Below are 25,784 nucleotides of genomic sequence, written 5' to 3'. Positions count from 1 at the left end.
CCTGCTGCCACCTGGGGGTGGGCACAGTGGCAGCCTCTGGGTTTTCTACTGCTGGGACAGCAGAGAACCCCTCTGCAAGGCTCACAGAGAAACTGGCAAGTGGCAACAGCCTGGACAGGAAAGGCAGGTGAAGGAGAATGGACAGGCTTTTATATCTAAAGCTGCACACGGATGCAAAATAAGGGAGCAAGGAAAACAAACGACACTGACAAGAGTTAACTTGTGCAGCGCTTAGAAAACAAACAAAGAGTTAAAAGCAACAAACAGAAGAAGCACTCACTGCCAGCTTCACTCCAACGTGTATTTCTCTGTCAGTTTCCTCTGTTGCAGGAATTGGAAAACTACCTACATCCAACGTGAAATACCCCTGGTTTGCCACTTTTTAGTGCTGAACCCTTGCAAAAACCCTTGCAGCTCCCTCAGGGCCAGGATTTGGAAACCAGCAGATGCTGTGGTTGCTGCACAGTCCCTGTGCCCTCACCCCTACTGGGCTCAGCCCCCTGGATGGGGCAACCACAGCCCAGCACCAGCACGGCCTGAGCACTGGGCTGGAGCAAGGAGACACCCTCAGACACTGACAATAGCACATTTAAAGGCACAAGTTGTGGAGGAGATCAAAAGGAAAGGTATAATACGATTAACGCGAAATTCCAGATTGGTGTGAGAATGCAAACAGAGGGAATTCACGAGGTTTACAAGAAACAGTGAATTAAAGCACTCTGAGACTGCTCTCCCTAAATGTTTAATCATAGACAGCTTGTGTGCCTTTTTCCCTGCAAACAGCAAATTATCACCCCAAGGGCACACAATCTTCTGTTCCAGACTGTAGTCCAAAGACCATATACAAATCTTTCTGGCACTCTTGGTGCCTTTTTCATGCTTCCACATTCAGAAAGTAGTTCACAGCTCCACCTCAATTAATGCTCACTCTTTTCTAAGTACCTCACTACTACAGCCAACAATCCATTAGCAAGAAAAGCAGAATCCACAAAAAAAAAACCCACCAGTAACCCAATTACATTTGTTAAAAACAGAAGAAACACAACTTTTTGAGTAAAAACTTACAAGAACTGAAAGAAATCCACATCATTAGCTTCCCACTGACAGCTTCTCTAGATCATCTTACTCTGACTGTAGGAAAAAGTTTGTTTCTCACAGTCTCTCCCAGCCAGCACTGGTGACTAACCAGCTTGGGGACTGGTGGCAGAGCAGGATGGGCTAAACAGCAAAGTCACCCAGCTTTTAAGGTGGATTGAGCAAACCACACAAGGTCCCTCCAGCCTTTGATGGTGTGTTATTGTGACTTCAGCTAACAAATGTAATGCTAGCTTAAATATCCTGTGTGTGTTTACACTCCACTGAGCTCCTGGTGATTGAAGGGTACACACACCCTACAAGGCTTCCTCTATTGTTCAGATAAATTTATATGCCCCAAGATCCTGACAACCCCACCACCAGCAGCACAAAGAAAGGAACAATTTCCCTTCTCAGTGCAAGCAAAGGCACACCAAAAGGCCAGAGTCCAAGAGAGATATCTGAATGCTTTATAATCAATGTTGTGCTGTTTAAGAACTTCTCAAAGAAAATGCTCCAAGGATTATTTACCCTGTACTAATGATAATAATAAAAAGTATAAGCACCTAAAATAATATAGGAAATATATTGCACCTTCAGACACCATGTGCTGAAGTGACAGAATCTCAGGGAAGGGTAAACAGAATTTTCATTGGAAGGCTTAGACAAGAGGGGATTTAAACTCTGGTACAGATCTCTGCTGATAGATAGAGGCAGACCCAGCAAACCCATCAGCAGTGGCTCCAGCAGACCTTTATCCATGCAAGGAGGGTGGCAGCAGCTCCTCAGCCAGTGCTGAGCTCCTGGTGCTCCAGTCCCCTGCAGCAGGGAGCTCTACACCATCACCAGGGGCCACAGGCAAAGGTGCATCCTCAGAAATGTGGTTATCAACTGAGCAGCCCCTGCCTGGCCCAGGCCCAGCCCTGACAGTACCTGGCTGCAGTCAGCTCAGCAGCTCCCACGGGGACAGCATTGCCAGAGGCTGCACACACAGCTGAGGGATGCTCACAGGGATCCAGGGGAGAAGCCAACTGATTATCATCACCTGGCCCAGCAGGGCTGTGGAGAGAAAAGACAGAGAGAAAGGCACATTTAATGTCTGAGTTATTGCAGAATTACTCTGCTTATCCCTCTGAATCCCTGGACTTAAGCATGAATGAGCTAACTTGTGTGTTAGGGAACACAGAGGAAGTTGGCATTTTTAATCTGAGTTGCTTTTGTTCCCACAGGACTGAAGTTTCTGGGTTTTTGTCTGACTTACAACTGCAGGAGCAATGAGACAGTACAGCCCAACAGCAAATGAACCCCATTGTGCTCCTGATTATGAACAGCAAATGAGTAATGGAGCTGCAGCTTGAACAAGAGAAATGACAAGATTCCCTCTCTCAGAAACCACATAAAATACAAGGAGCTCAATGCTGGTTTCCACCTGAGCCAGGGGGGCTCATTGGTGGGGGCACAGAGTCAAAGGTGTCCAGGTGCTGTGGGGAACACCCACAGGGAGACATCCAGCCTTGTCCCATTCCTGGGAAAAGCAGAGTGCCACTGGGAACCAGCAGCTCAGGACGGAACAAACCCATTTGGAAACACTGCTGAAGCAATAGGAAAGGAGCTGTGCTGAAAAGAGACTTTGTTTATTTTTACAAGACACCAAACCATGGGAACCCCCTGAAAACAATGTTTTTGCTGCTACTTCAACCTGACTTTGCCATGTGACCACCCAGAGATCAGAACCCTTGAAACATCAGTTTTCCCTGAAATTCACCAAAATTCTCAAGCTATTTGTAAACCATAAAGTGTGACCTTAAACTGCTGATGGAATTTCACACTGCCCCGGATCCCTTCTGCCCATGCTGTTTCCTGTAGTACCTAGTGAATACAGCACTGAACACACAGGGATGGTACCCCATACACAGATGGATTTGAGGGGCATAAACTCAAAACTGTCACTCAGCATTTGCAATTCCAGCTCATAAATAAAAAGCTCTAAATCAGAGAACTCAGCTTTGACTCTAAGTGATTACTTCCTTACCTAACTTCAAATCCAGATATCCTGGATGATTTCCTACTACAATTTAATTTTGAATCCAAAAAACATAAACAGTTAATTTTACTGTAACAATGTCAGTGCTATTCTGGTAATGACTGAAGGTACACCTGAATGTACTCACACTTCCCATATTTTATCTGAAGGATTCTGTACCGTGTTTATGTGGGAAAAACAATTACAACTCTGAGCAATTGACTGCCCACAGGTTCTCTGGTTGAACCACACCTGAGGGCTCTGCCTGTTCTAGGGACCTTTGAGCCAAGGTGTTTCCAGGTTCTAAAGTCCTCTGGCTTATTATCATAAAGGGACAGGTTTTCATTCATTGCTGAGCTGCAGCTGGGATGCTCCCTCTGTTTTGCCTTAAAATGAATGTTCAAAAAGTCAATTTTGACAACAGCACCTCACAATTTATTCTTATGTACATAATGAGTGAAGTGAGGAGATGGGCAGGTTTTCTTCTTGCTGTCACAGAGCTCTAAGGCTGTTCCTGTAAACACCTAAAAAACACAGCACAAACCCAAACTGCAGCTGGAACTGCTGTGCCCCAGCCTGGTGAGAAGTGTTTGCTCCTCACCACTCACGTTTCCTGCACAACCAACTCCTGGACAGGGATTTTCATAGTGCATGGACAAAGTAACCTGAAACTCAGGCCTGGGGAGGTGATGGAGAAGCTGCTCCTTGCCAAGCCACCCTGCTCTGCGCGCCCAAACAATGGAGCCATCCACGAGCTGCTCAGACGAGTTCCACAAGTGACATTCCCGGGAATCTCAACTGCCCTTGGCTCTCCAGGGGCTGCCACCAGCCCTCTGCAGCCACCAGCCTCTAAGGCCAGCTTGCTGCAAGAACTGAGCTCCATAAAAAGGCCATGAGCGTTTTCCATTCTGCTGCCTCAGTTCTGGATCCAGCCTGGAAAAGGATTGACATAAAACTGCTTCCAAATTCTGCTTATGACAGGCATGACTGAAATAGTTTGCAGAGGAAAATACCTCAGAGTTTAACAAGCAGTTGCTCACCAACAGCTGCAGCAAGCACACTAAATTCAGCCCCAAGACCACGGGGCTCAGTCTGTTATTAGTGTGTCACAAGAGAAAGACACTGCCCATCAAGTGTCCTCAGGCTCTTGAGTTTCACAATTTCACTTTTAAGGCCTCTACTTAGCCTTGAAAAGAGATTTTCCAAGTCACTGTTAGAAGGCAGGTATGCAAATAACAAGTTTCAGGCAAAGCTGGACCCACAGTATTCATTACATATCAATGAATGAATGAGAAATAACTTCATAAACCTGTCTAATTTCTTCTTAAACACAGCAGGTCTGACTCTATGTGAGAAGGCTTCAGACCAAGGCAGAAATTTAAGATACCCACAGGGACACAATTTGGCACATGTGGACACAGAGACAGTGAGTGCTGGGTGCTCTGCTGGGTCTGTTTGCTGCTCTCCTCCTGACACCCCTGAGATGCAAGCCTTAAACCCCTAATTTCATAGTTATAAAACACGCTGATACTGGTGCTGGAGACAGAAGGCAGCTCCAGGCCTTGGCATTTACTCCCAGTCCATGTTTTTCCAATCAGGAGAGCTGGATGAGGCTCCCTTTGAACACTCAACAATAGCTCCAAGTTTACTCCAAGGGAAGCCAATCAGCATTTCAAACTCTGCTATCTCCCAGCCCCAAACATTTGGCTGCTTTTAATGAGATAAGAGCAAGATTTGTGGATCCTGCTCTTACTCCAGACATCTCTGGAAAATGGCACCAACAACCACGAGGCAGGACTGAGCTCTCAGCGCTCTCATCACCCAATGTTTTGTTTTCTTCAGGACACAAGATGTTCTCACTGGGTACAGCAAGGCTGACAAACAAAATCCTTCATATTTCATACTTGGCTTTCTAATACTTTGGGCCAAAGAGTCAAATTTTTAAGCCTCAGTTTACCCATACATAAGAAAAAGTATTAATCAATCCCAGAAAAATACTGAGAGAACTTGCTATTTCTGTTCAGTTCTTATACTGCAATTCTTTGGAAAGGAAAAAGATCTAGCAGCACCTACATCAGTTTCAAATTAATTTATTAAAACACAAAACTTGATCCATTTAATCAATTCCTTCATAATATTAACCTTCTTACAGTTCAGTTTGCAGCTTATCTCTTACATTAACCATATTCACTGAAATTGCCCTGGTGTCTAGAAAATCCAACAATAACCTGTTACAGTGACTCTGTCCCTTTGGTGTTTCTGTTGTTTAAAAGTATTTCCATGATTACTGGGATTCCTTTCAATGATTCAGCAGAGAAGGAGGTAAGAAGTTATCTCTCATGTAAGAAAACAACATTACAGATATCACTAAGTAAAACTAAACTTGTTTAGGACAGCTCAGACCTGCTGCATAAGATACAAACAAAGCATTAAAAACAAACAAATCCCTCTTTTTTCCCCTCCTGCACTACTACTTATGAACTTATTTAAAACCCATTTAAATATCAACAGCATTTCAGGGAAAATATGAGACTGTAAGATTAAAATGGAAAGTGTGGCTTTATTTCCCAAGGAACTAAGGGAACATCCATCCTCACAGAATGAGTCCATGCACCAGCAGCAGCTTAAAAGCTCAGACTGGGGGTCACTTTTGCTGGTCACTGTGTATAGATTTAGCCAAGGTTTTACTTTTGCCAGCTAAAAACACACAGTCATAAGTTCAAGTTTTGGGCAATACACTGCCTTTTGTAAACCCAACAAAAGACCTACTTACGCATTTAAGTATGAGATTTTGGAAAAATCTCTCAAATTCCATACTCTGAAGTAGAAACTATGCCTTAAGAGACTCACACCAGCACTTTGTATTTAGGCTCAGCCTGGGCCAGGCTGAGCCTGCTGAGCTGGAGCTGTGCAAACACAGTAATGAAGGTATCCAAGAAATGAACTGGCATGTGTTAATTAAAAGCAAATAAAACCCCTGTTACACGGGGGGGGAACACGAGTTTGATGCCCAGTGCATGGCAGCAGAACTACACTTGGGAAAAAAGACACTGTCACTGAGAGACCAGAGCTGGCTCCTGGGGGAATGATTCCACATTTCCATGGTGTCCCTCTGAGCAGGACTCGAGGAATCCACAGAACAGGTCTGGGTGCCGGTGCCTGGGGCACGCAGGGAGGGTGGGGCAGCCCCCGAGTCACACCTGTCCCCAAGGGAGGGACGTGCCACCACCCCGGCTGGGGACACAGGACACGCGGCTGCCCAGCTCCGCACACAGCAACGGGAGAGTCCCGTCCCTTCCCTTCCAGCACAATCCCACCCCAACAGCACCAGAAAAGCAAACAGGAGCTGGTTCTGGAGAAATGATTTTTCCCAAGGCTTGCTGAAGGCAATCCCCACCTGTGGAATGAAAGCAGCCCAGCTGTGCAGCAGCTGGCAGTGCCTGCAGGTAACTCCAGTGCTCTGCTGGAGCTGTCAGGGACCCTGCACAGACATTGCCAAAAAGTGCATTCTTCTGGCACTCCTTGTGGAAACCCTGACAAGATACAGGAGTTATCTTGGCAGGGGATGGGGTTTAGTCACACATTACCTGGGGGTCTGCACTTCCTCCCTCACCCAGCCCTCCTTGCTTAGAAACACCCTAATTTCTGTAACATGTGCACCCAGATTGATCACTGATTTGATTAGCTATAACAACAAAACAAATTTTTTTTTTTTTAGTGTTCTACACTACTATAGTCGCACTAAAACTCAGGGTGAGTTACTACATTAAACAAACACAACTACATTAGATCCAAATACTTAAAGGCACTGAAACATGTGCTACAGCACTACTTCCTTTGCAAAGTAAGAGAGGGACAGCAGAAAGCCACATAAAAGTGTCAGAAGTATAAATCACGCCTGCACAGGATGAATAAGCATATTTGCTGTAATAACTGTCAACCATTAAAAAAAGCCCATCACGTCACCACGAGCAGCTTTTAGAGCTCGGAAGGGCTCGGGAAGGGCTCTCGGTCACATCCTGATGTCAGTGGATCAGAGCTCCCAAATCCCCAAGGTTCCCAGCCAGCAAACCTGAAGCAGAAGTTCCTCAGTTCAAACAACACACACAGAGTCTCCTCCTCACTCCAGCAGAAAGCCCAAACCCGGCCATAAACCAGGGCAGGAGCCACAAAGCCACGGAGGTTTGCTTTTTTTGTGGAAGGGGAAGGAGAGTTAATCCTGACCCAGAGCTGGAGGCAGCGCTGTGGGCGCGGGAGAAACAGCGTGCAAAAAAAACTCAAAAAAGCCCTCAAAAAAAAAAAAAAAAAAAAAAAAAAAAAAAAAAAAAAAAGGAGGGAAGAGTAACTTTCCCACTCACAAGTGTGTACTTACCAACGCCAGGAAATAAGCAGCAGCGCTCCTGCCCGCGGTCATCCTCGCCGTGAGCGCAGCCCCCCGGCGCAGCCCCTCACACGGCCACCACCGCCCCGCGCTGCCCTCATCGCGGCCAGGCACCGCCGAGCCCCGCTGCCTGCGCTGCTCCCGGAGCCCACACAGGCCGAGCACTGCGAGCCCGGAGCTGCCGCTGGAGCTGCTGGCAGGCTCCTCCCATGAGGCTCCCCGAGGAAAGGCCGGAGCGGCCGCGCCCGGGTCCCGGATCCTCCCCCGCTGCCGGGCCCGCGGAGCTCCGCCACAAAGCTGCCAAAAACACCGACTAGCCCGGCTAAACACCTCACACCTGCGCTATCTTCTTTTTTTATTGAGGGGTTTTTCCCCCCCTCTCCTTGGTTTTACGGTGGAATTTCGGAGTTTCCATCCGCTGGAGGGGAGGGGATGTGGGGAGATTAAATTACGGTGTGTGTAACGCTTAAAGCGCACACACACACAGCTCGCTTTAAGGCTTTAAAAGTCGCTTAAGAAGAGCCTGGTTTAATTCATGGTGTTTGGCAATTTTTTTTTTTTTTTTTTAAGTTTCAGTTTTGCCCAACTTTAGAACTTTCAAAAATGTTTTCAGGATGAAGATGTAAAGTTCTTAACAACTTTCACTGAAGCATTGTGTGTTTATAGCTAAGCAAGTAACATTTTTAAAAATCCAAACCAAACCATTTTTAATCCTGGTTTAATTGTTGGGTTAGATTCTCTCCCAAGGCTTTAAAAGTCGCTTAAGAAGAGCCTGGTTTGATTGATGGTGTTCAGCATTTTATTTTTTTTTTTAATTTTCAGTTGTTTTGCCCAACTTTAATATAACTTTTAAAAATGTTTTCAGGATGCAGACGTAGAACTTTTAACAACTTTCACTGAAGCATTATATGTTTATAGCTGAACAAGTAACATTTTTAAAAAATCTAAACCAAACAATTTTTAATCCTGACTTAATTGTTGGGTTAGATTCCAGCTCCTAAAGTCACCCAGGTTTTCTCCTAGTTTTTTTTACCTGCCTTCTTTATAGGTTAATCTCCTTTTTCTGTATCTTCTTTCTCATGGATTTCTTTACCTGCCTTCTTATAACTTCCTTTACCTGCTTTCTTATAAATTTCTCTTTCTTTCCATAGTTTTTACCTATTTTCTTACAGCTTTCTTTACCCAGAAGAAAACTGAGCAGTTTTAATTATTTACCTGCCCTTATTAATTTCTTGGTTTTCCTATGGGTTTATTACAACACATAAGAAGGGTTTTACAGGTAATTAAGTCTACATGGGGATACACCAAATTGCATATACGAGCTGCCAGCACCCAAGGAATTAATTGTCTCTCCCCAGAGAGATTATTATCATGTTTATAACACATAAGCTTTATGATATCTCTCCCACAGCAAGAGAGTTGGTATACTGGGTATTTGGTAAGCAATAGAGATATACTGGATAAAATCTGGGGTTACAGAGAGTCAGTTCAGCTGAGTTAGTTTCCTAGCTGGCTCCATGTCTCCAAACTCCTCAGCTGTGTTGCCAGCCACATCTTGGATGACAAAACTAATACTTCCTTCTCAGAGCTCTGTCCAGCCCCTAGCAGGACTGTGCATCTCTTTTTAATGTTAAGGCACAGTAATGATAAGTCCTCGTGGACTTCTCAAAGCATCATTCAGAGCTGGGCTGCAGGGGGGAAAATGTATTATTCCATTTTTAATTTTTAACTCTTTTGTTAAAGAGTTCAACTGTTTCTATTTCTAGCCCTTGTCTGATCTTTTATAAGCAAAAAGAGGCATCAGATTTTTGTTCAGGTCAATTTTGTGTTAGAGGAGAACTTTCCATTTAGTCTGAAAGCAGAAGACAGGGATTTCCCCTCCACGTGCTCATTGCTGCTTTTAACAATTCAGATACCTGAACAGGAAAAAGAAGACAATACCAGATGATCCCCAGACACCAAATCAGGCCCTGTAATGGGTTAAAATGCTGAAGGACATGTAGAGAGCCAGCACCGTCTGGGCTGCAGGACATGGCTTTTCATGGGACAGACACCCATGAAAACTCCCCATGGTGTGGGGAGAGCTCATTTGGCTGCAGGAATTGGAGCCAGCATTACCCACTCTGACAGCAAGAATTGAGCCTCCGAGTTAAAACTTTCTGGGGAGAGCATCTCTATCATATCCTGCTTCCCAAGCAGTAGGAAACCAGCCATGGAAAAATTTACAGTGATTTTTGATACAGGTACAAGGATTCAGGCCCTCTCTCATTTTGGGGGAAATTAACCTTTTTTTTGCCATCTGGAAGCCATTTCACAAATAGCTGCTGCAGGTATAACTGCCCTTGGTGGGGGGAGGGAAAGCCTGAAAAGAGGATGATTCATTAAAATAAATTTTTATTTTCTCTGCAAGCAACAGTGTGGCACAAAGCCACAGACAAGCCATGTTCCTGCTAACAGAACCAAACGCAGCCTTTTTGGAATAAATGGTCATTTTTCTCAAACAGCATACCTCTACCTGTTTATTCCTTAGCCTTTTGTCGTGCCAAAACCCTTTGACCTACAGTGATGCAATTTCAAGGCACTTTTGTCACAGAAACATTTGCAATTGTCTCCCAGTGCCCTCTGGTATTTAAAGGTGGGAGCCTGAAAGGCTGAAACTCCAGAACAGCATGCCCAGGTGTGTCTGGGCTACCTGAACCTGGGGAGTACAGAGGGAACCAGCTGAAAATCACAAGGAAATAAGAGATAAAAGCTCCCAGCAGACAAGGACAGAGCGAGGGTGGCTGGGGCAGACCAAAGAGCTGCCAAGGAAAGCCTTGCAAAGGTTTCTCTGGAGGCCAGAGCTACACCAGATGAGAGGGACTGGGAGCAGGAGACATCCCAGCTGTGCCAAAGTCTAAACCCTTCCCTGGCTCACAGGGAACCACAAGGAAAAGTCCAGAAAGCATCAGGATGGGTCATACCAGGGGGGACACTTAACAAATGTAAACTGTGATATCACAGAGTGGGTTTGGCTGGAAGGGACATTTATTTGAGCCACCCCTCTGCCATGGCAGGGACACCTTCCACTGTCCCAGGTGCTCCAAACCCTGTCCAGCCTGGCCTTGGGCACTGCCAGGGATCCAGAGGCAGCCCCAGCTGCTCTGGAAAATCTGTTCCAGGGTCTCACCACCCTTTCAGGGAAGAATTTCTTCCCTATAGCCAATCTAGCCTTGCCCTCTTTGATTTTAAAGCCATTCTCCCTTGGCCTATCACTACATAGCCTTGCAAAAAATGTATGTGTGATTTTAAATTGCTCTTTGTGAAAACTTGGTGCCTGTTTTGAGACTCTTCTGCAACAAATCCATATAAATGTGCTTCAGTTTTAGAATAGAACTGAAGTTTTATTCTGAACTATTCTGGAGTTTCTTGTTTGCAATTCCTGACCAGAGGTTCACAGTCTGCAAAACCACACCCAATTAACTGAGAGACACCAAGCCAGGTCTGTAACAAACACCTGAACTTTATATTCCCACTTCTTTCCACACACAAATTGCCCACAACCATCATTTGTGGTGGCTGAAAATTAGGTTGTGCATTTCCCAGCAATTTGTACTAGAGAGGCTTTAGGATGGCTGTCTCTTTAAGTTCCCAGATTTTAACCTTAATCTAAAGGAAAGTTCAGTATTAATCCATTTCATCTTGGAGGATGAAAGTGATGGGAAACTGCCATTCTGCAAATTTCCAATTAAGTAAGGCTGGTTTTTAGAAAATCCTGGGCTAGACTCAAAACCTCACAAATTCCCATGATAATTTCTCTAGGAAATCAAGTTTTTTTGAGTTTCTACCAGAAGATTTGGAAAATGGTAGATGTAATATAAGTTTCATGTACCATCTCAACATTCAAAAAAAAAAAAAAAAAAAAGGAAGATGTGGAAAATTGTGGAGACTTTTAAATATACAGCAAAACTATCTTTTGAGTGTTTAATGACATTGTTAGGAAGGGGAAATGGAATTTTTAAGTGTCTATTTATTTTTTTCCATAGTTGTTAGTAACTGAGCAATGTATTCATGCTTTTGCTTCCATTCCAGGAAACAAATCCAATCTTCTCTGTCTGCTGCAGAGTTATTCTTAGCTGGCTTTGATATTTCTATCAGCTAGGAGAGCATAACAATGTTATCATGGTTACAAATTCCAAAGATTTTACATAAGCTCTTGAGTGCCTTAAAAAAAGTAAAAAGGCTTTATTGATTACACTGTTTGTGTTTCAATAGCCAAAGCAGCTAGAGAAAACAGTCTGGAGAAGAATTATTAAAAGGCATTTTGATGAGTTTCATGGAGCACATGCTCTGTGTTTTTCAGAGCACCATGGACAAAGAGAAGCCAAGAGGGACAAGCTGGAGGCTGGGAAACACCAGGCCAATGAATCACTTAAATCCTACTTGCCTACACACAGCCTGTCTTCCTAATTGGGTTTTTTTATCTGTTGGAAACAACTAGACACCCCTCTTGTTCAAGCAGAGCAGGACAACTGTGGTTGTATATTTATGTATATATTTATATATAATATATAATATATAATATATAATATATAATATATAATATATAATATATAATATATAATATATAATATATAATATATAATATATAATATACAATATACAATATACAATATACAATATATATTTTATATTTTATATTTTATATATTATATTGTACATTGTATATTATATGTTATATGTTATATATTATATATTATATATTGTATATAGTATATTATGTATATTGTATATTGTATATTATGTATATTATATACAAGCACTATATACACACACAACCACATATTTATATAAATATATGGCAGAATTTTATATATATATATAAATATAAGGGCAGAATTGTCCCTGGTTGAGCTGCCAGAGGCTCAGGGCCAAGTCCTGTGCTGGGATCACTCCAGTGGAGCAGAGATTTTGGGCCAGCATTTACCCCCTTGAAGGGCAGGCTGCAGCCTCTCCCACAGCTGTCTGGAAAGGAATGTACCAGGAGGGAAAGCAAGTCAATTAGTGAAATTAAATTGGAAACAACCCTGTGCAGTCCTGGGGCACTTTTGGACAGCTGGTTATTTCACTGAGGATGGTGGATACCAAACAGGGGAAGGGAAGAGTTGAACAAAGGGGAGGTGCCAGCACATTTCAGCCAGGAGGACAAGGAGGTTGCCCTCACATTTTGGGGCAGGTCCTTCACCACAGCGCAGGATGGTGGCAATCAGCATTTCACAGGGGCCTTAGGATCCAGAGCAACCCCGCTTTGAATGCAGCAGTTAACATTTCTGCAGTTATTTCTGCAATTTTTCCAAGGTACCCAGATGTTAAGGAATTGCAACAACTAAAAAATCCCCTCTTGTTTTTAGCAATGCATCTGTGGATTTCCACACACCTGGACCAGTATAAGATAGGCACCAAAGACTCAACATAAAAGACAGGAGGGGAAAAATAGAAAGAAAAGGCTAATGCAAAAACTATGGAGTTCTAGCTCTTCATCCCTGTGTCTGTAATTCTGTTTTCAGAGATGTCCTCCATGGGGTTCAAAGCTCGGTCTAATCCTATTTTGCATATTCTATTAGACACAGGGACCATGGAAGAAGCCCCATGGTATATCCAATTTCCCAAGAAGCCAGAAGATATTGTGTTGGAACAGAGAGAACAGGGGATCTGTAAGATGCAGAAATGATTTTGAGAAAATAGGCAGATTACTTGGAAGAAGCAAGGTTGAAAAATACATCTGGGGAAATCTAATTAGGAGGGAAAAAAGTAATCAAAGTAATTTTTCACTTCCTAGAAAGCAATGGGAGATGTCTGTTGGGTAGGAGCAAAGTTATCTTAATTTTTACTCTTCTGTGAATAGAAAAATACCAAACTTAAATGTCTCAGACTTCACACAGATGAAATTCCCACAGAACTGCCCATCCTGTTAATTCAGTTCAGGACTGCAGGCATCTCCAAAGGCACAACTGTACTGACAGCTGCACCTGCTAAGGATGACAATGACAGTAAGAAGGGAGGAAAATAAAAAGAAAGAATTTAGATACAAAGGAAGAAGGAGAGATAAATAACCTGGTTAATTTTGTGCATTTCATTTACACAATCCCCTCCAGCTACTTTTTCCTTTGTTTGTGAGTCTGAGATGCTACACACCTGAATTGATTTTGAAGTTAAAAAATAAGGAAATAAAGAGCTGCACAATCAGTGTTTTGACAAGATTCCTTTTAACTCCAAACTCTTGTTTTCAGAGGCTAACAAAGCAAAGCCTTAGTGCTCAAAACCCACTTGCCTGATCTGAAAAGCAGTTCTACATTCCCCACCTCATCCAGCACGACTGTTAAAATATTTAATACTGTATTTGTCATGCAGACAAAAAAAAAGACCAAGTCATATTTACTAAGGAGCGAACATTCTTTTTGGAGTTACTGAACCTGCCAATTTTTGATGGCAAGAACAAAGAATGAAGCAAATCCAAAAGTATTTCTGGACCAACTTTAGAGATCTTGTCTGACCTATGCAGAGGACGTAAGGAATGTTTTTGCTGACTCCAACTGCCATGTCCTTCCCATACAAAAATATTGTTTTGATTGGTAATTGATGGGAGTCAGTGCAGCAGAACTCTGCATTCTCTCAGAGCATGGGTGCCACTGCTTGCAGTGTGCTCACAGCTCCCTGTGCTCCTTCCTGACTGCACTCCCAGCCCAGCTGAGCCCCTGAGCATCTCTGGAGCCTGGAGCACCCAGGGGCTTGTGAACAAACCCAGAGTTCTGCCAAACCAGCACATCAGCCCCCACATGCAATGTGCTCTCTGCACCTGCACATCTGGGAATGGATTCACAGCCTCCCCTCTAAAATCTCCCTCTGATTTTTCCAACAGACAGTGGCAGCCTGCCTGTGCCAGCCACTTCAATTACAACAGCTTATCAAAAATCCATCCCACCTCTAAACACCCCTACAATTTTGCCATAATTTCCCATTTTATTCCGTGCTCTGCCCAACGTCTGTCACAGCCCATGGTGCAAACAGGAGCATTTCAGGGACTTAAGGACTCCCTCCATAAGAGAAAGATGTGTGGGTTACATTACACAAATGTAGGTTACATTACACATATGTAGTATCAATTGCAAAAGGAGAAAAAAACAACAACAAAAACCAACCAACCAACCAAACCAAACTAATCCAAAACAAAAAAACAACCCAAATCTTGATCTTCTTTTCCAAGTAAACCTCAGAAAAGTGAAGCAAATGGATGCCCAATAAGTAGGAATAGTGGCATTTTGATGCCAAATTGTGGCCATTAGGAATACAGGTTTTCTGTTATAGACTTGGTAAAGAGAGTTAAAAACAACAAAACAAGTTAGGTTTGGGTTTTTTTAGTCTTTTTCTGTGCTGATAGACAGGTTTGCCAAAATCCAACTCTTCCCTGCTTCTGCTGCTGACATAGCTGTACCTTCTCTTTCTCATTAAGAAGGTTCTAAATGGTTCTCAGAACCATTTCCTGCTCCTAAACAGAATTTACTTCTTACTGATATTTATTTTGAGAGCTGGGGAGGAATCTTTCTTCCTGGAGTTCTTTATATCAGGTCCTTATCCCCACAGTCAGCTCTTAGAAAGGTGCACCTCATTTTGCATGGCTGTAGTAGTTTATCCTCTGAGGATGAACAGGGCAATAAACCACTGCAATAAATATCTTATTGGTATTTATTATTTATTATTATATAAATAATATTATTATTTATTTGTAATTATAAATAATAATCTTATTATTTATTATATAGATATCTTATTGATGTTTATGTTGCAATAAATAATTTTGTAATAAATAATTAATAATATTCATTTTGCAGTGGTTTATTAGGGCAATAAACCACTGCAATAAATATATTATTTATATTTATTATTATTATATAAATAATAATAAGTATTGTATTTATTATAAATAATAATATTATAATATATATATTACTGATATTTATTTTGAGAGCTGGGGAGGAATCTTTCTCCCTGGAGTTCTTTATACCAAGTCCTTATCCTCACAGCCAGCCTTTAGGAAGGTGCACCTCATTTTGCATGGCTGTAGTAGTTCATCCTCTGTGAGGATGACAGGGCAATAAACCACTGCAAAGCACTCAAGGCTTTGTGGCTGACATACACAGCATATGGAATACACCTTGAAATTTCATGATACAAACAAAGCCAGTTTTAATCTCAGAGGAAAACTGGATTGGTCAGTGTGTTGGACCTGGTGAAGACAGACCTGCCAGCTCAGCTAATGCTGTCTGCTTCTTTTTTCTTTTTTTTTTTTTTTTTTTTTTTTTTTTTTGTGATATGAATGCATATTGCTCTAAACAAGATCCTGAGCAGAGCAGAGGCTCCTCTGGCCCCCTGAGAGTCCCCAGTGTTTCAGCCTTTTGGACAGCCACAGGCCAGAATGAGCAGCTGCCTGTTGATGCAAACCCTCACGCTGGAAAAACAGGTGATAATGAATTCCTGAAGCATATGCAAGCATTAAGCAACTACTCCATGAACTGTCAGCAGCTGTTTCAAGAGCCCTGCCCTGCCTGCCACAGGTATTTATTTAAAGCATGGTACCCACCCTGATATGAAACACATGCACAGACTTATGCACTGCCCTGAGTCCCTTATGGCTCCTGAACCAGCCCCTGCCTGCAATTTGTTTGGGAATTTCAAAGCTACCCCCTGTGAAGGGAAGCAAACAGAAAAGGAAGGACCTCGGGAGAAAGAGCAGGGTCTAATTTCCTTGTCATTTTATAGACAGATCCTTCAAGAGAAAGTCATGTAGCTGTCCTGGTTTCCAACACTTGTAATATTTTTCTAATAGACATTCTGCTCACACAATTAGATAAATCCAGCCTCCATCCCAGTAGGCAGAACTCCCCCACATTCTCACCACAACTGAACCTCTTCAGGAATTTTCACTTACAATATGGTTTTATCACCTCAGCCTTGAAGGAATGTGGCACTGGGACATTTTCCCTCATTGGTCAGTTAGTGCCATCTATGTTTTCGGGATTACTTAGAAAGTTTCCACCTCTGCAGACCATCCATTGGCATTGTCTGATATAGTTTAGCTTTTCCCTGTGCTCTGCTGCTGTCTCAGCCATCCCTGCTTCCTCAGATACAGAAAAGAGAGGGACAGTGTGTAAGGAAGTTCTGAGGTTACAGAGGAAGCAGTGACATGACTAGATAAAGGGAAATCACCTGTTCTAAAATCCTAATTATCCTAAATTAACTGCACATCAAACTAGGAATTCAAACAGCAAAGTAAAAGCTCGTTAAAAAAAGAAAAAAAAAAGTCTTAATTTTAATAAAGCAGTTACTGGTAGGTTTAAAATAAAAATAAAAATAAATAAAACCAAAAAAGCAAGGCTCAACAAGTCCCAGCTCAGAAGAATTCACATCTGAAACAACTCCATGTCATTAGAAACACTGAATAACACGGTGATCAAAGGCACTGTCAGTGCAATTACTCTGTACAGGAGGATAAGAGGGAGGCCCAGACAACTAACTGTGAGTAATTGGGTTACTCCTTAGGCTTGTTTTTAAACACTGCACTACACCATGTGAATGCTGCAGGTCTCATTTAACTGGGTCACCAAAACTGAGGCAAAACTCTCCTAACTTAAGGCTAGGAAGTGCAATTTGTATGCCTAACTTCAGGTGATGAGGTGAGAACACTGGGAAGCAAACCCACACAGGTAAGGACAGGAATGTGGCCCAGCAGATGGAACAGCTCAGATCTCTGCTCCTCAGCTTTCAGGACCTCTCTGTCCTTACAAATAGGTATTTCCCCCCCCCTCCCCCCCCATAATCCACATTTAGAAGCAACATATATTTAAGATAAAGTAAAGAACAGAGTGAGTGACATGCCCTCCCAAAGTGCCCAGACAACGGGCACCTGCCTGGAAAATTGCAGCCCTCTCCAGCCCTGGGCTCCTGCCAAGCATTTCACGTAGTAATTCAAAGTAAATACCTTTCAGTGGGTAATCCTGCCACAGCCATATCTTGAGGTTCACTGAGGTCAAGGCTCTTAGGCTCAGTTAATGCCAGTGGTGATAGCTTTCCTTTGGCATCCTCGAGGGAGATTTCGTGCTCGGAATTCATCTTGCTTGGCTGATTTTCAGCAACAACATCACCTGCACATGCAGAATGCTCGCCCTGCTCCATCACAGGGAGGGCTGGAGAGTGATTTCTGTACAGGTGTGCCTCCTGCTCCTCAGTGCTGGTGTTTATAGCTAGGTTTCCCTCAGCAGTGACTAACATCCTTGCAGTACCAGTTTCAGGGATGTCTCCACTTTTTTCATTACCTGTCCTTGCTGAGCTTAACACTGTGTCACTGCTATCTTTCACCTCTCCCTCAGTCATGCTGCCAGACTTAAGTTTACAGTCAGATTGCAAGCAATCATCCTGGCTTACTTCAGTTTTTAAGTAATCTATTAACCCGTGCATGGTCACGTTCTTTTCTTGCTGCGCATCTTGAGAATTCCCCGATGTTTCCAAGCATTTCCTATTTACTGCTTCATCCTGTATCAACTGCATGTCACTCTGAGACCTAATGTCATGCACAGAACTGCTGTGAATGTTTGCCTCCTGATTTTCCTCAGGTGACACCCTGAAACTGTCTGGCAATTCTTCATGGCTGTAAGATCCTCCCGGGACGAGCGTTGGAGCTGCCATGTCAGAGCTGCTCTTGGCAACCTCTGCATCACCGTACTCACTTTCCCCCTGTTCATTTGGCTCAGGATCCTGGCACTGTGCAGCAGGAAGACTTACATCCTCTTCAGAGGGAGCTGGTTGTGCATTGCACTCTGTAATTAAGTTATTTCCCTCTGTAGCAGCAGCATCTTCTACGTCCCTGCCCTGCCCATCGCCGGCAGAGATAACAGCGCCGCTGGGTTGCTGCTGGCTCTCGGAACACGCAGGGAAGTTCTCAGCTGCTGCTGCTGCTGCCCCATCAAATGAAGCTGGTCCTTGCTTCTTTATCTCTAAGCTTATTAGTGATTCAGGATCAACGCCACCAGCACACACGCCCTCCTCTCTTTCCATCTCACTGCTCTCAGTGGGTTTGCCTGGCTTCCGCAGATTTTCCGCGGCTCGTTCGGCAGATGGAGCGCCATCCAAGCCAGGGACCACTTCTGAACAGCCAGAGGGCTGCCTGCTTTCCTCAGGGTCCTGGAGACTTGCTGGTGGCAGCTCTGCCCCTGTGTTTTCTTGTTGCAGAGATTTGCCCTGGGCAGCTTTGCAGGAAATCTCAGTAGGTAAAGGCAACTCTTGCCCCTCTGCTTCTGAGGTGCCCTCGGGAGCTCCTTCGCCCGCCTTGTTTGGTTCTGAAAAGTTCTCAGCACCACAGAGTTCTGCTGTGTCCTTGGCCACTGGGCTCTGCTTGAAGCCTGCATGGTTTTCAGTCAAAAGCTGGGGTAATTCAGCACTCAGTGTGCTGTGGACAGTTTTCTTAAAAATCTGGCTGATGTGCTCCCTGAAGTCTGGGATGCTGGAGCCAATGTTCAGAGAGCTGGAAGTCAGAGCCTCATGCTCCGTTCCAGAGTTCTCTGCAGACTGCTCAGAAACACTTATGTCTGCCCTGGTTATGTTATTATTCTCTTTTGAAAGCTCTTCCATTTTTTCTGAATTCCCAGGTTTCTCTAAGATCTTGCCGTACTTGTCATCCACGCAGATATTGGTTGCAATTTCCTCATTACAGCCTCCTCGTAATGATGAAAGGCTCAGCATCTTCCCCTCTGTAGTAGGGAGTGCTAACAGAGACTTTATTGAACTGTCACTTTGCTGTTCTTTGAAGTTTAGCTCACTTTTTGTTGTTTTGGATTTAATTGCAGAGATCTCTCTCTTCAGCTTCTCAGAATTGAAGTGTGATAAGTTTCCAGTTCTCTGCCCTACATTCAAAGTCTCTGACAGGGCAAATGTTTTGTCTCCATCACCCTGAAAACTTTGGTCTGGACACTCTTTTTCACTTACACACATATTCCCTGCAGAGCTGTTTTCTGAGTTTGCTGCTTTACCTGCGCTTACCCTGGGTGAGGGACCTAAGGGTGCTGACACCTGAGGACCTGGGGGACCCTGCAAATTAGAGTTACCTCCTGAGGTGTTTTGGGATGCTGCAACTTCCAGCTCATTATTTAGTGATCTCACCCCAGTATCCTTGTCCTTGTTATTTCCAGGTTGCTGGCTGGGATGGCTGAGTGCAGAAATTGTAAAGTCTGCTTGACAGTAACCAGGCTGCTCTGCTGCATTTTGAATGCAGCTGGATTTATGTGAGTTATCAGTGGGACTGTCCTCCCTGTGTGCCTGTAATGGTGAAGGAGATCCTTGTGCCCCTGGACTTGCATCAGGCTTTATATTGCTTGTTTCTGGGACAGAAGCACTGTCCTCACAACTCATCCCCATGTTTCCATCTTTCTGGATGATTTCCCCATCAGCAGTCAGAATATTTTCTGAGTTTTTTGCCATTAATGGCATTTTCCTTTGCATTTCTGGACGAGACATTTGGGGATCATTTTTCTCAGAATTATCAGAAGTATGTGCTATTTCCGTATCTCTTGGCAAAGCCTGTGATGTGTTAGTGGCACTTGCTGAATCCTGTGTCCCTGCAAGAGAGTTTACAGCAGCAGAGTTTTCAGCAGCATTATCCTCTCTCCTGCACACGCTGCCTGGCTGCTCATTCTTTTCAAGTCCTTCACAAAACGTGTCTCTCTGACATGCTGTTTCATGCTGCCTCGCTGAGATCAAAGAATTATCACCCTGCTCGGGCTTGCTGGAGTTGTGCTTACTGCAGCACTTCTCTCCTGCCTGCAGATGGGTTTTGTTTTGCTCCGCGCAATCTCGCAAATTACGCGCGGTCACACCAGCAGCGTCGTGCCCGTGTTTGCTCACGTCCTCAGCTCTGCTGTCATCCTTGTCCTGCTCTTTTGGGCTGTCAGAGCCACTCTGGGGCAGTGCTGGGCCTGGCACAGGAGATGGTTTCTCAGGGCTGTTTGAAATGTCCGGAGGTATTTGTGGTGTGTTGCTGTGATTGTCTGGGTCCGGCTGCTCGGGTTGTGGTGTCCTTCCCTTGTTGTCGGGAGTTTAGTTCAGGCATGGCTTGAGGAAAAAGGCCACGAAGCCATGCAGCTGAGAGAAAAGTAACAGGTAGCTGTGAAGCAGTTTCAAAGCAGTTTCCAGCCTGACTTCTATAAACAATTAGTCTCTCTCAGGCATCATTGTATAAACAATAAGGTTCTCAGGCAGTCTTCCCATAACAAAGGTAACATCCTCTCTGGGAAAAGATGGCACCCTGGGAACAGTTATGGAAGTTTTGAGAACCGTTCGTATCACAGTGAGAACACTGATTTTGTTTGATGTAAACAATCAACGGTATTGTAAAACAAAAGGAGTGGTTAGAGTTTTCTCTGTTAGCCTATCGTAAACCTGGATTTTGGAATATGCATGAAGTTAATTAACACTGTTATTTAAAGTGACGGATCGATCAATAAAGTTGGAGTTCGATGCATTATAGGATGGTCGTTCTCCCCCTCACTTCAACAAATTGGTGACACCCGGACGTGATAGCGGACACCACGACGATCGCGGCCATCACGGGGATTGCGAACACCAAAGGATAAGTGAGGAATGGTTCAGGCTCCGAAGCAGCGGGAGCGGCAATAAGCGCGAAATTAAAGCGGAGGAAAAAAGAAAACCGCCGATACGCGCCGTGCCCTGGCGACCATATAGATGGGACCAGCTGAGATTTGTGCGGCATAAGTATGGGAAAACGCTGCTAGGTGAAAGTGCGCACTTAAAAAGAGGTATGGAAAGACAAGCCGCATATGAACTTTTTATTATGTTTTTGCAAAAAAGGCAAATTAAGGGAATAGACTTACGGAAGGAATTGCAAGGTCTTTTGGCTTATGGTCTGGAACGGGGAATCTTTGTGAATCCCCACACAGTTTACGAGTTAACGGAATTGCGTGAATTCGGTGATTTATTGTCAGAGGCTGCTTTAGAGAGTGGTAAAACTGCCAAGAAGCTAAGCAGGCCATGGCGAGTGATGTCTGATGCACTATTTTACTATCTCTCTGAGTGCAAGACAGCGGCAGCAGCTCGTGGCGCTTCCGAGTCTGTGCTACTCCGAACTCGGCACGGGCGCTCCGCCATGGCGAGCAGCCGCGGTGAGCGACCGCTTAAAATGCTGCGCTATAGCGGCGAGAGCGAAGCCGCTGCGGGGGGAGAGCGAAGCCGCCCCGGGAGAGAGCGAAGCCGCCGCGGGGGGAGAGCGAAGCCGCCGCGGGGAGAGCCACGGGTGCAGCGGTGCCTGCAGCGGAGTCAGCCTGCCGGCAAGTAAACAAAGAATCCAGTGCAGGGGGGGGGGTTTTCGTCCGCTCCGACACACGCACCGCGGGACTGGAGCGCTTTTTGCAGCGGGAGCGTTTCTCCCTCCCCCCACAGCCGGCAAAAGCTTCAGTTTAAGACCTAACAGCCTAATGGATGTAACTTTTGTCAACAAAAGGAAAAGATCCCTGTTGAAATTAAGAAACAAGTGATGGTAAACAAGGAAAGTTAAAAGCACTTTAGTTCTTCCTGGCAGAGACTGAAACAGGAATCAGCGTACTGTATGCATGGGTCAAATTTCGGCCGGTTTGGCTCGGCATTGGTATGCTGTCTTGAAATCACCTGTATTGGCAGAGACTTTAACATCAGAAGCCCGGATGGCTCAGTCAGTGGAACATCAGACTCTAGAATTATATTTTGAAAAGTTTAAAAATGTTAAGATATGTTAGACTGATTGTATGAGTGAGATGTTGTGAGTGTGTTTTTTGATATAGAAATGCTATAGCAAACACGTGAACAAAGTTATTTTAGCTTAATATTTTAGAATCGGGCCTGTAAGTAAGTTATAGTAAATGCTATATTTTTTGTCTATAGTAAGTTTTATCTGTTATTAAGTAGTTTAAGTTAAATTAAATGCTAAATACTATTAAGGTTAAGTTTGTTAAGTTTATTTTCTGTTAAGTTCGAGGTCTGTTAAGGTTAAATCATATTAGGTGGTCTGTTAAGGTTAAATCATATTAGGTTTAAGATAAGTTAGATTCTGTTAAGTTTGATCTTACATTATTTACAAATAAGTCTAAAATCAGTTAAATTTTGTTATAGTTTTGTTAGAATTAAGAGATTTTACATGTAAGTTCTGTTGATTTAAAATTCTATTAAGTTTAAGTAAAGATAAGTTTAAGTAATGTTAAGTTCTATTAAGTTTAAATATTTTAAGTTAAGTATTTTAAGTATAAGTGCTATTAAGTTTAAGTGATGTTAGATAGATTTATGCTTTTACAATAGGTGTTTGTTTTATGACTTGTGTTCAAAGTGTTGTTGTGAACATCAGAGAAACCTTGCTAGCTGAAAATACTATTTAGTTATTAGAATTGCCTATTCTTATGTTGCAAAGAGTGTAGCACAGTTAGCCCATAGAATTTTGAAGCCAGTTAAGTTCTATTAATTTGAAAATAAGTCTGCTAAGTTAAGTATTTTAAGTGCTTCAAGTGCATACTACTTTCTCACCACTCCAAATCAACAAAGGACTGAGAATCGCCCAGCTGATGCCATTTCAGCCAAATGACTAAAGGATTACAGACTATAAAACTGATTTTGAACATTTTTGAGAAACCCAGGGAAGAGGTGGATGTGAAAATCTCAAGGACAGAAAGGATCGTTTTCAGACTTACCATTCACCTCCTCTCCAGGTTCACATAAATGAAAACAGCTAACAGCTTTCTTTTCTTAGTCCAATTACCACCTACCGTGCAATGCCTGATAAGGCCGGACATTGTGGCTCAGCTGAGGGTGGTTTTAACCCTTTGGGATAAAACGCTGTTGCCGGACGACCGGGGAACTGATTGACATTATTGAATCATTATCATCTTTCCATATAAAAGGACCGGCAAAAGAGAACTGTCTTGAATGTCACAGCCCAAATTGTGCTGCTTGGGTGGCACTGTGTTGTGGGGGTTGTGACAGGACCTTTTGGGTGGATCAGTTGTCACTTTTTCGTTTATGGTGTGATACCTGTAATCATAGACATAACTGGGAATATAATTGGGAGTAGGCTCTACGGAATGCAACAGGACTCAACACTGCCTCAGCTTTAGGTCTTTATGAGTCACATGAGCAGAAAATCTTGGCTTATTATCGGTGGGAGGTACAGTGTATTTTAAAAAGGGTTAAAGCTCAAAGTGCATCATATATAGCCTCTGTAAGGTGTAGAAAACTGGTGCCTTTAACACAACATTCCATTGTAGGGCCTATAAAAGGAGATCCCAATCAGGCATTAGACAACTGCATTAAAAAGTTACAAAGGTGTGGTCTTCAGGTCTCGGGAACAGTAAGGTTAAAAACTGACAAGAAGAAGAAGGTCAAAGTAAAACCAGAAAAATGAGGTTTCCTTTTATTATATTATTTAGTGTAGTGGTAGCTGAAGAATTTAAGTTAACACATTTTAGTCAACCTAGAAATAATGTATGTCTAACACTTGCTAGGCAGATTAATCAGACTTCGCTTTGTCTCAGCATTGGAGGAGTTACCAACCCCTTTCGAACCTGTTTGGTAGGACTCCCAGTATGGTCTCCTCAAGAATTCTGCAGTCTTATTAATAATCGTGCTTTATGTATGCACAATATGGTAAATATTAAATTGCCTGCACAGAAAGGGTATACTGCCAGTCAGAGTGATGGCTACCAACAATGTCTGTTAATTCAATCACTTAATACTCCTTTGCATTCTCCACCTGAGGAGTTAGAGCTTTTTGGAAGTGCAAATGCTAGCATGACCAGCACTTCCAACGGTGGATGGTTTAGCTTTGATTACTCTAATCTTCAAAAGATGAATCCATATAAACAAACATGGGCTACTCTGGATTCAGCTCTAAAGCCAAACATAGTGTCTAAACAACTCTACAGCCATTGTAAAGGCTCTAGCATCATGACACCTAAGAAATTACCTACAGGAATATTTCTAATTTGTGGAGATAGAGCCTGGAATGGTATACCTGCTCAACCTCAGGGTGGAACTTGTTATTTAGGCAAGTTATCACTATTTCACCCTAATATATCTGTGCTGATGCAATTAAGTCATCAGGTAAGCAGGCAAAAGCGTAGCTTACATGACTTGGACTGTAGTCAAATAGGAGATCCGTGGTTCTGGAGTAAATTTAAACAAGTGATGGTTTCAGCTTTCCTACCATGGAGTGCTGCAAGCAAAGCATTGACTCTAGCAAAACAAATAGGGTGTTGGGCTAAGGGTGAACTAAATAGAACTTCACAGATATTAGATATGTTATCTTCAGATGTACAAAGTGTTAACCACACTGATTTACAAAATAGAGCTGCTATAGATTTCTTGTTATTAGCTCAAGGCCATGGGTGTGAAGAGTTTAAAGGAATGTGTTGCATGAACCTGTCTAATCATTCTGTATCTATTCATGCTAAGTTGAAAGAGCTACCGCTAGGGCTTAACAGCCTTAAGGAAGAAGAAGGATTGGGTATTGATGAGTGCCTTAAAAGCTTAGGATTGGGACCATGGCTAAGAAACCTTGTAAAATATGCTATAGGGATATTAGGGGTACTCTTATTGCTTTTACTTATATTACCTTGTTTCTGTGGCTGTATCCAAAAAATGGTTAGTAGGATGATAGAGAAAATGTGGCAAACTAACCTCCTTTCTTTTAAAGAAAAAGACGGGGGAAATGTCGGGAGTTTAGTTCAGGCATGGCTTGAGGAAAAAGGCCACGAAGCCATGCAGCTGAGAGAAAAGTAACAGGTAGCTGTGAAGCAGTTTCAAAGCAGTTTCCAGCCTGACTTCTATAAACAATTAGTCTCTCTCAGGCATCATTGTATAAACAATAAGGTTCTCAGGCAGTCTTCCCATAACAAAGGTAACATCCTCTCTGGGAAAAGATGGCACCCTGGGAACAGTTATGGAAGTTTTGAGAACCGTTCGTATCACAGTGAGAACACTGATTTTGTTTGATGTAAACAATCAACGGTATTGTAAAACAAAAGGAGTGGTTAGAGTTTTCTCTGTTAGCCTATCGTAAACCTGGATTTTGGAATATGCATGAAGTTAATTAACACTGTTATTTAAAGTGACGGATCGATCAATAAAGTTGGAGTTCGATGCATTATAGGATGGTCGTTCTCCCCCTCACTTCAACACCTTGTGCTGCTGATCACCTGCTCTGCTGGCAGCTCTCACCCTGCCCTGCTGCTCCTGCTGCTCCAG

The 25,784-nt window shown here is 43.2% G+C and overlaps 2 protein-coding genes across 8 annotated transcripts in view; both read right to left on the bottom strand.

Moving 5' to 3' along the window:
- TACC2 (transforming acidic coiled-coil containing protein 2) overlaps positions 1–18,289 on the bottom strand; it is a 90,428-nt gene extending 72,139 nt beyond the window's left edge. For all 7 annotated transcript variants that reach the window (XM_058810179.1, XM_058810183.1, XM_058810181.1 and 4 more), the window contains exons 1-2: positions 17,494–18,289; positions 2,008–2,133 (exon numbers count right to left, since the gene is read on the bottom strand). In XM_058810179.1, the coding sequence (XP_058666162.1) occupies positions 2,008–2,133; positions 17,494–18,197 (830 nt within the window). In that variant the 5' untranslated portion in view covers positions 18,198–18,289. The remainder of the gene's footprint in view (positions 1–2,007; positions 2,134–17,493) is intronic.
- Positions 18,290–22,081: 3,792 nt separating this feature from the next.
- The window catches only part of LOC131561624 (uncharacterized), a 29,798-nt gene continuing 26,095 nt past the window's right edge, over positions 22,082–25,784 (bottom strand). The window contains exon 5 of the mRNA XM_058810986.1: positions 22,082–22,101. Within this exon, the coding sequence (XP_058666969.1) occupies positions 22,082–22,101 (20 nt within the window). The remainder of the gene's footprint in view (positions 22,102–25,784) is intronic.

This window comes from Ammospiza caudacuta, chromosome 9 (assembly GCF_027887145.1).
Source record: "Ammospiza caudacuta isolate bAmmCau1 chromosome 9, bAmmCau1.pri, whole genome shotgun sequence".
Classification (NCBI taxonomy): Eukaryota; Metazoa; Chordata; class Aves; order Passeriformes; family Passerellidae; genus Ammospiza; species Ammospiza caudacuta.
Note: the sequence above shows the minus strand (reverse complement) of the source record. Positions and strands in the feature narration are given on the sequence as shown.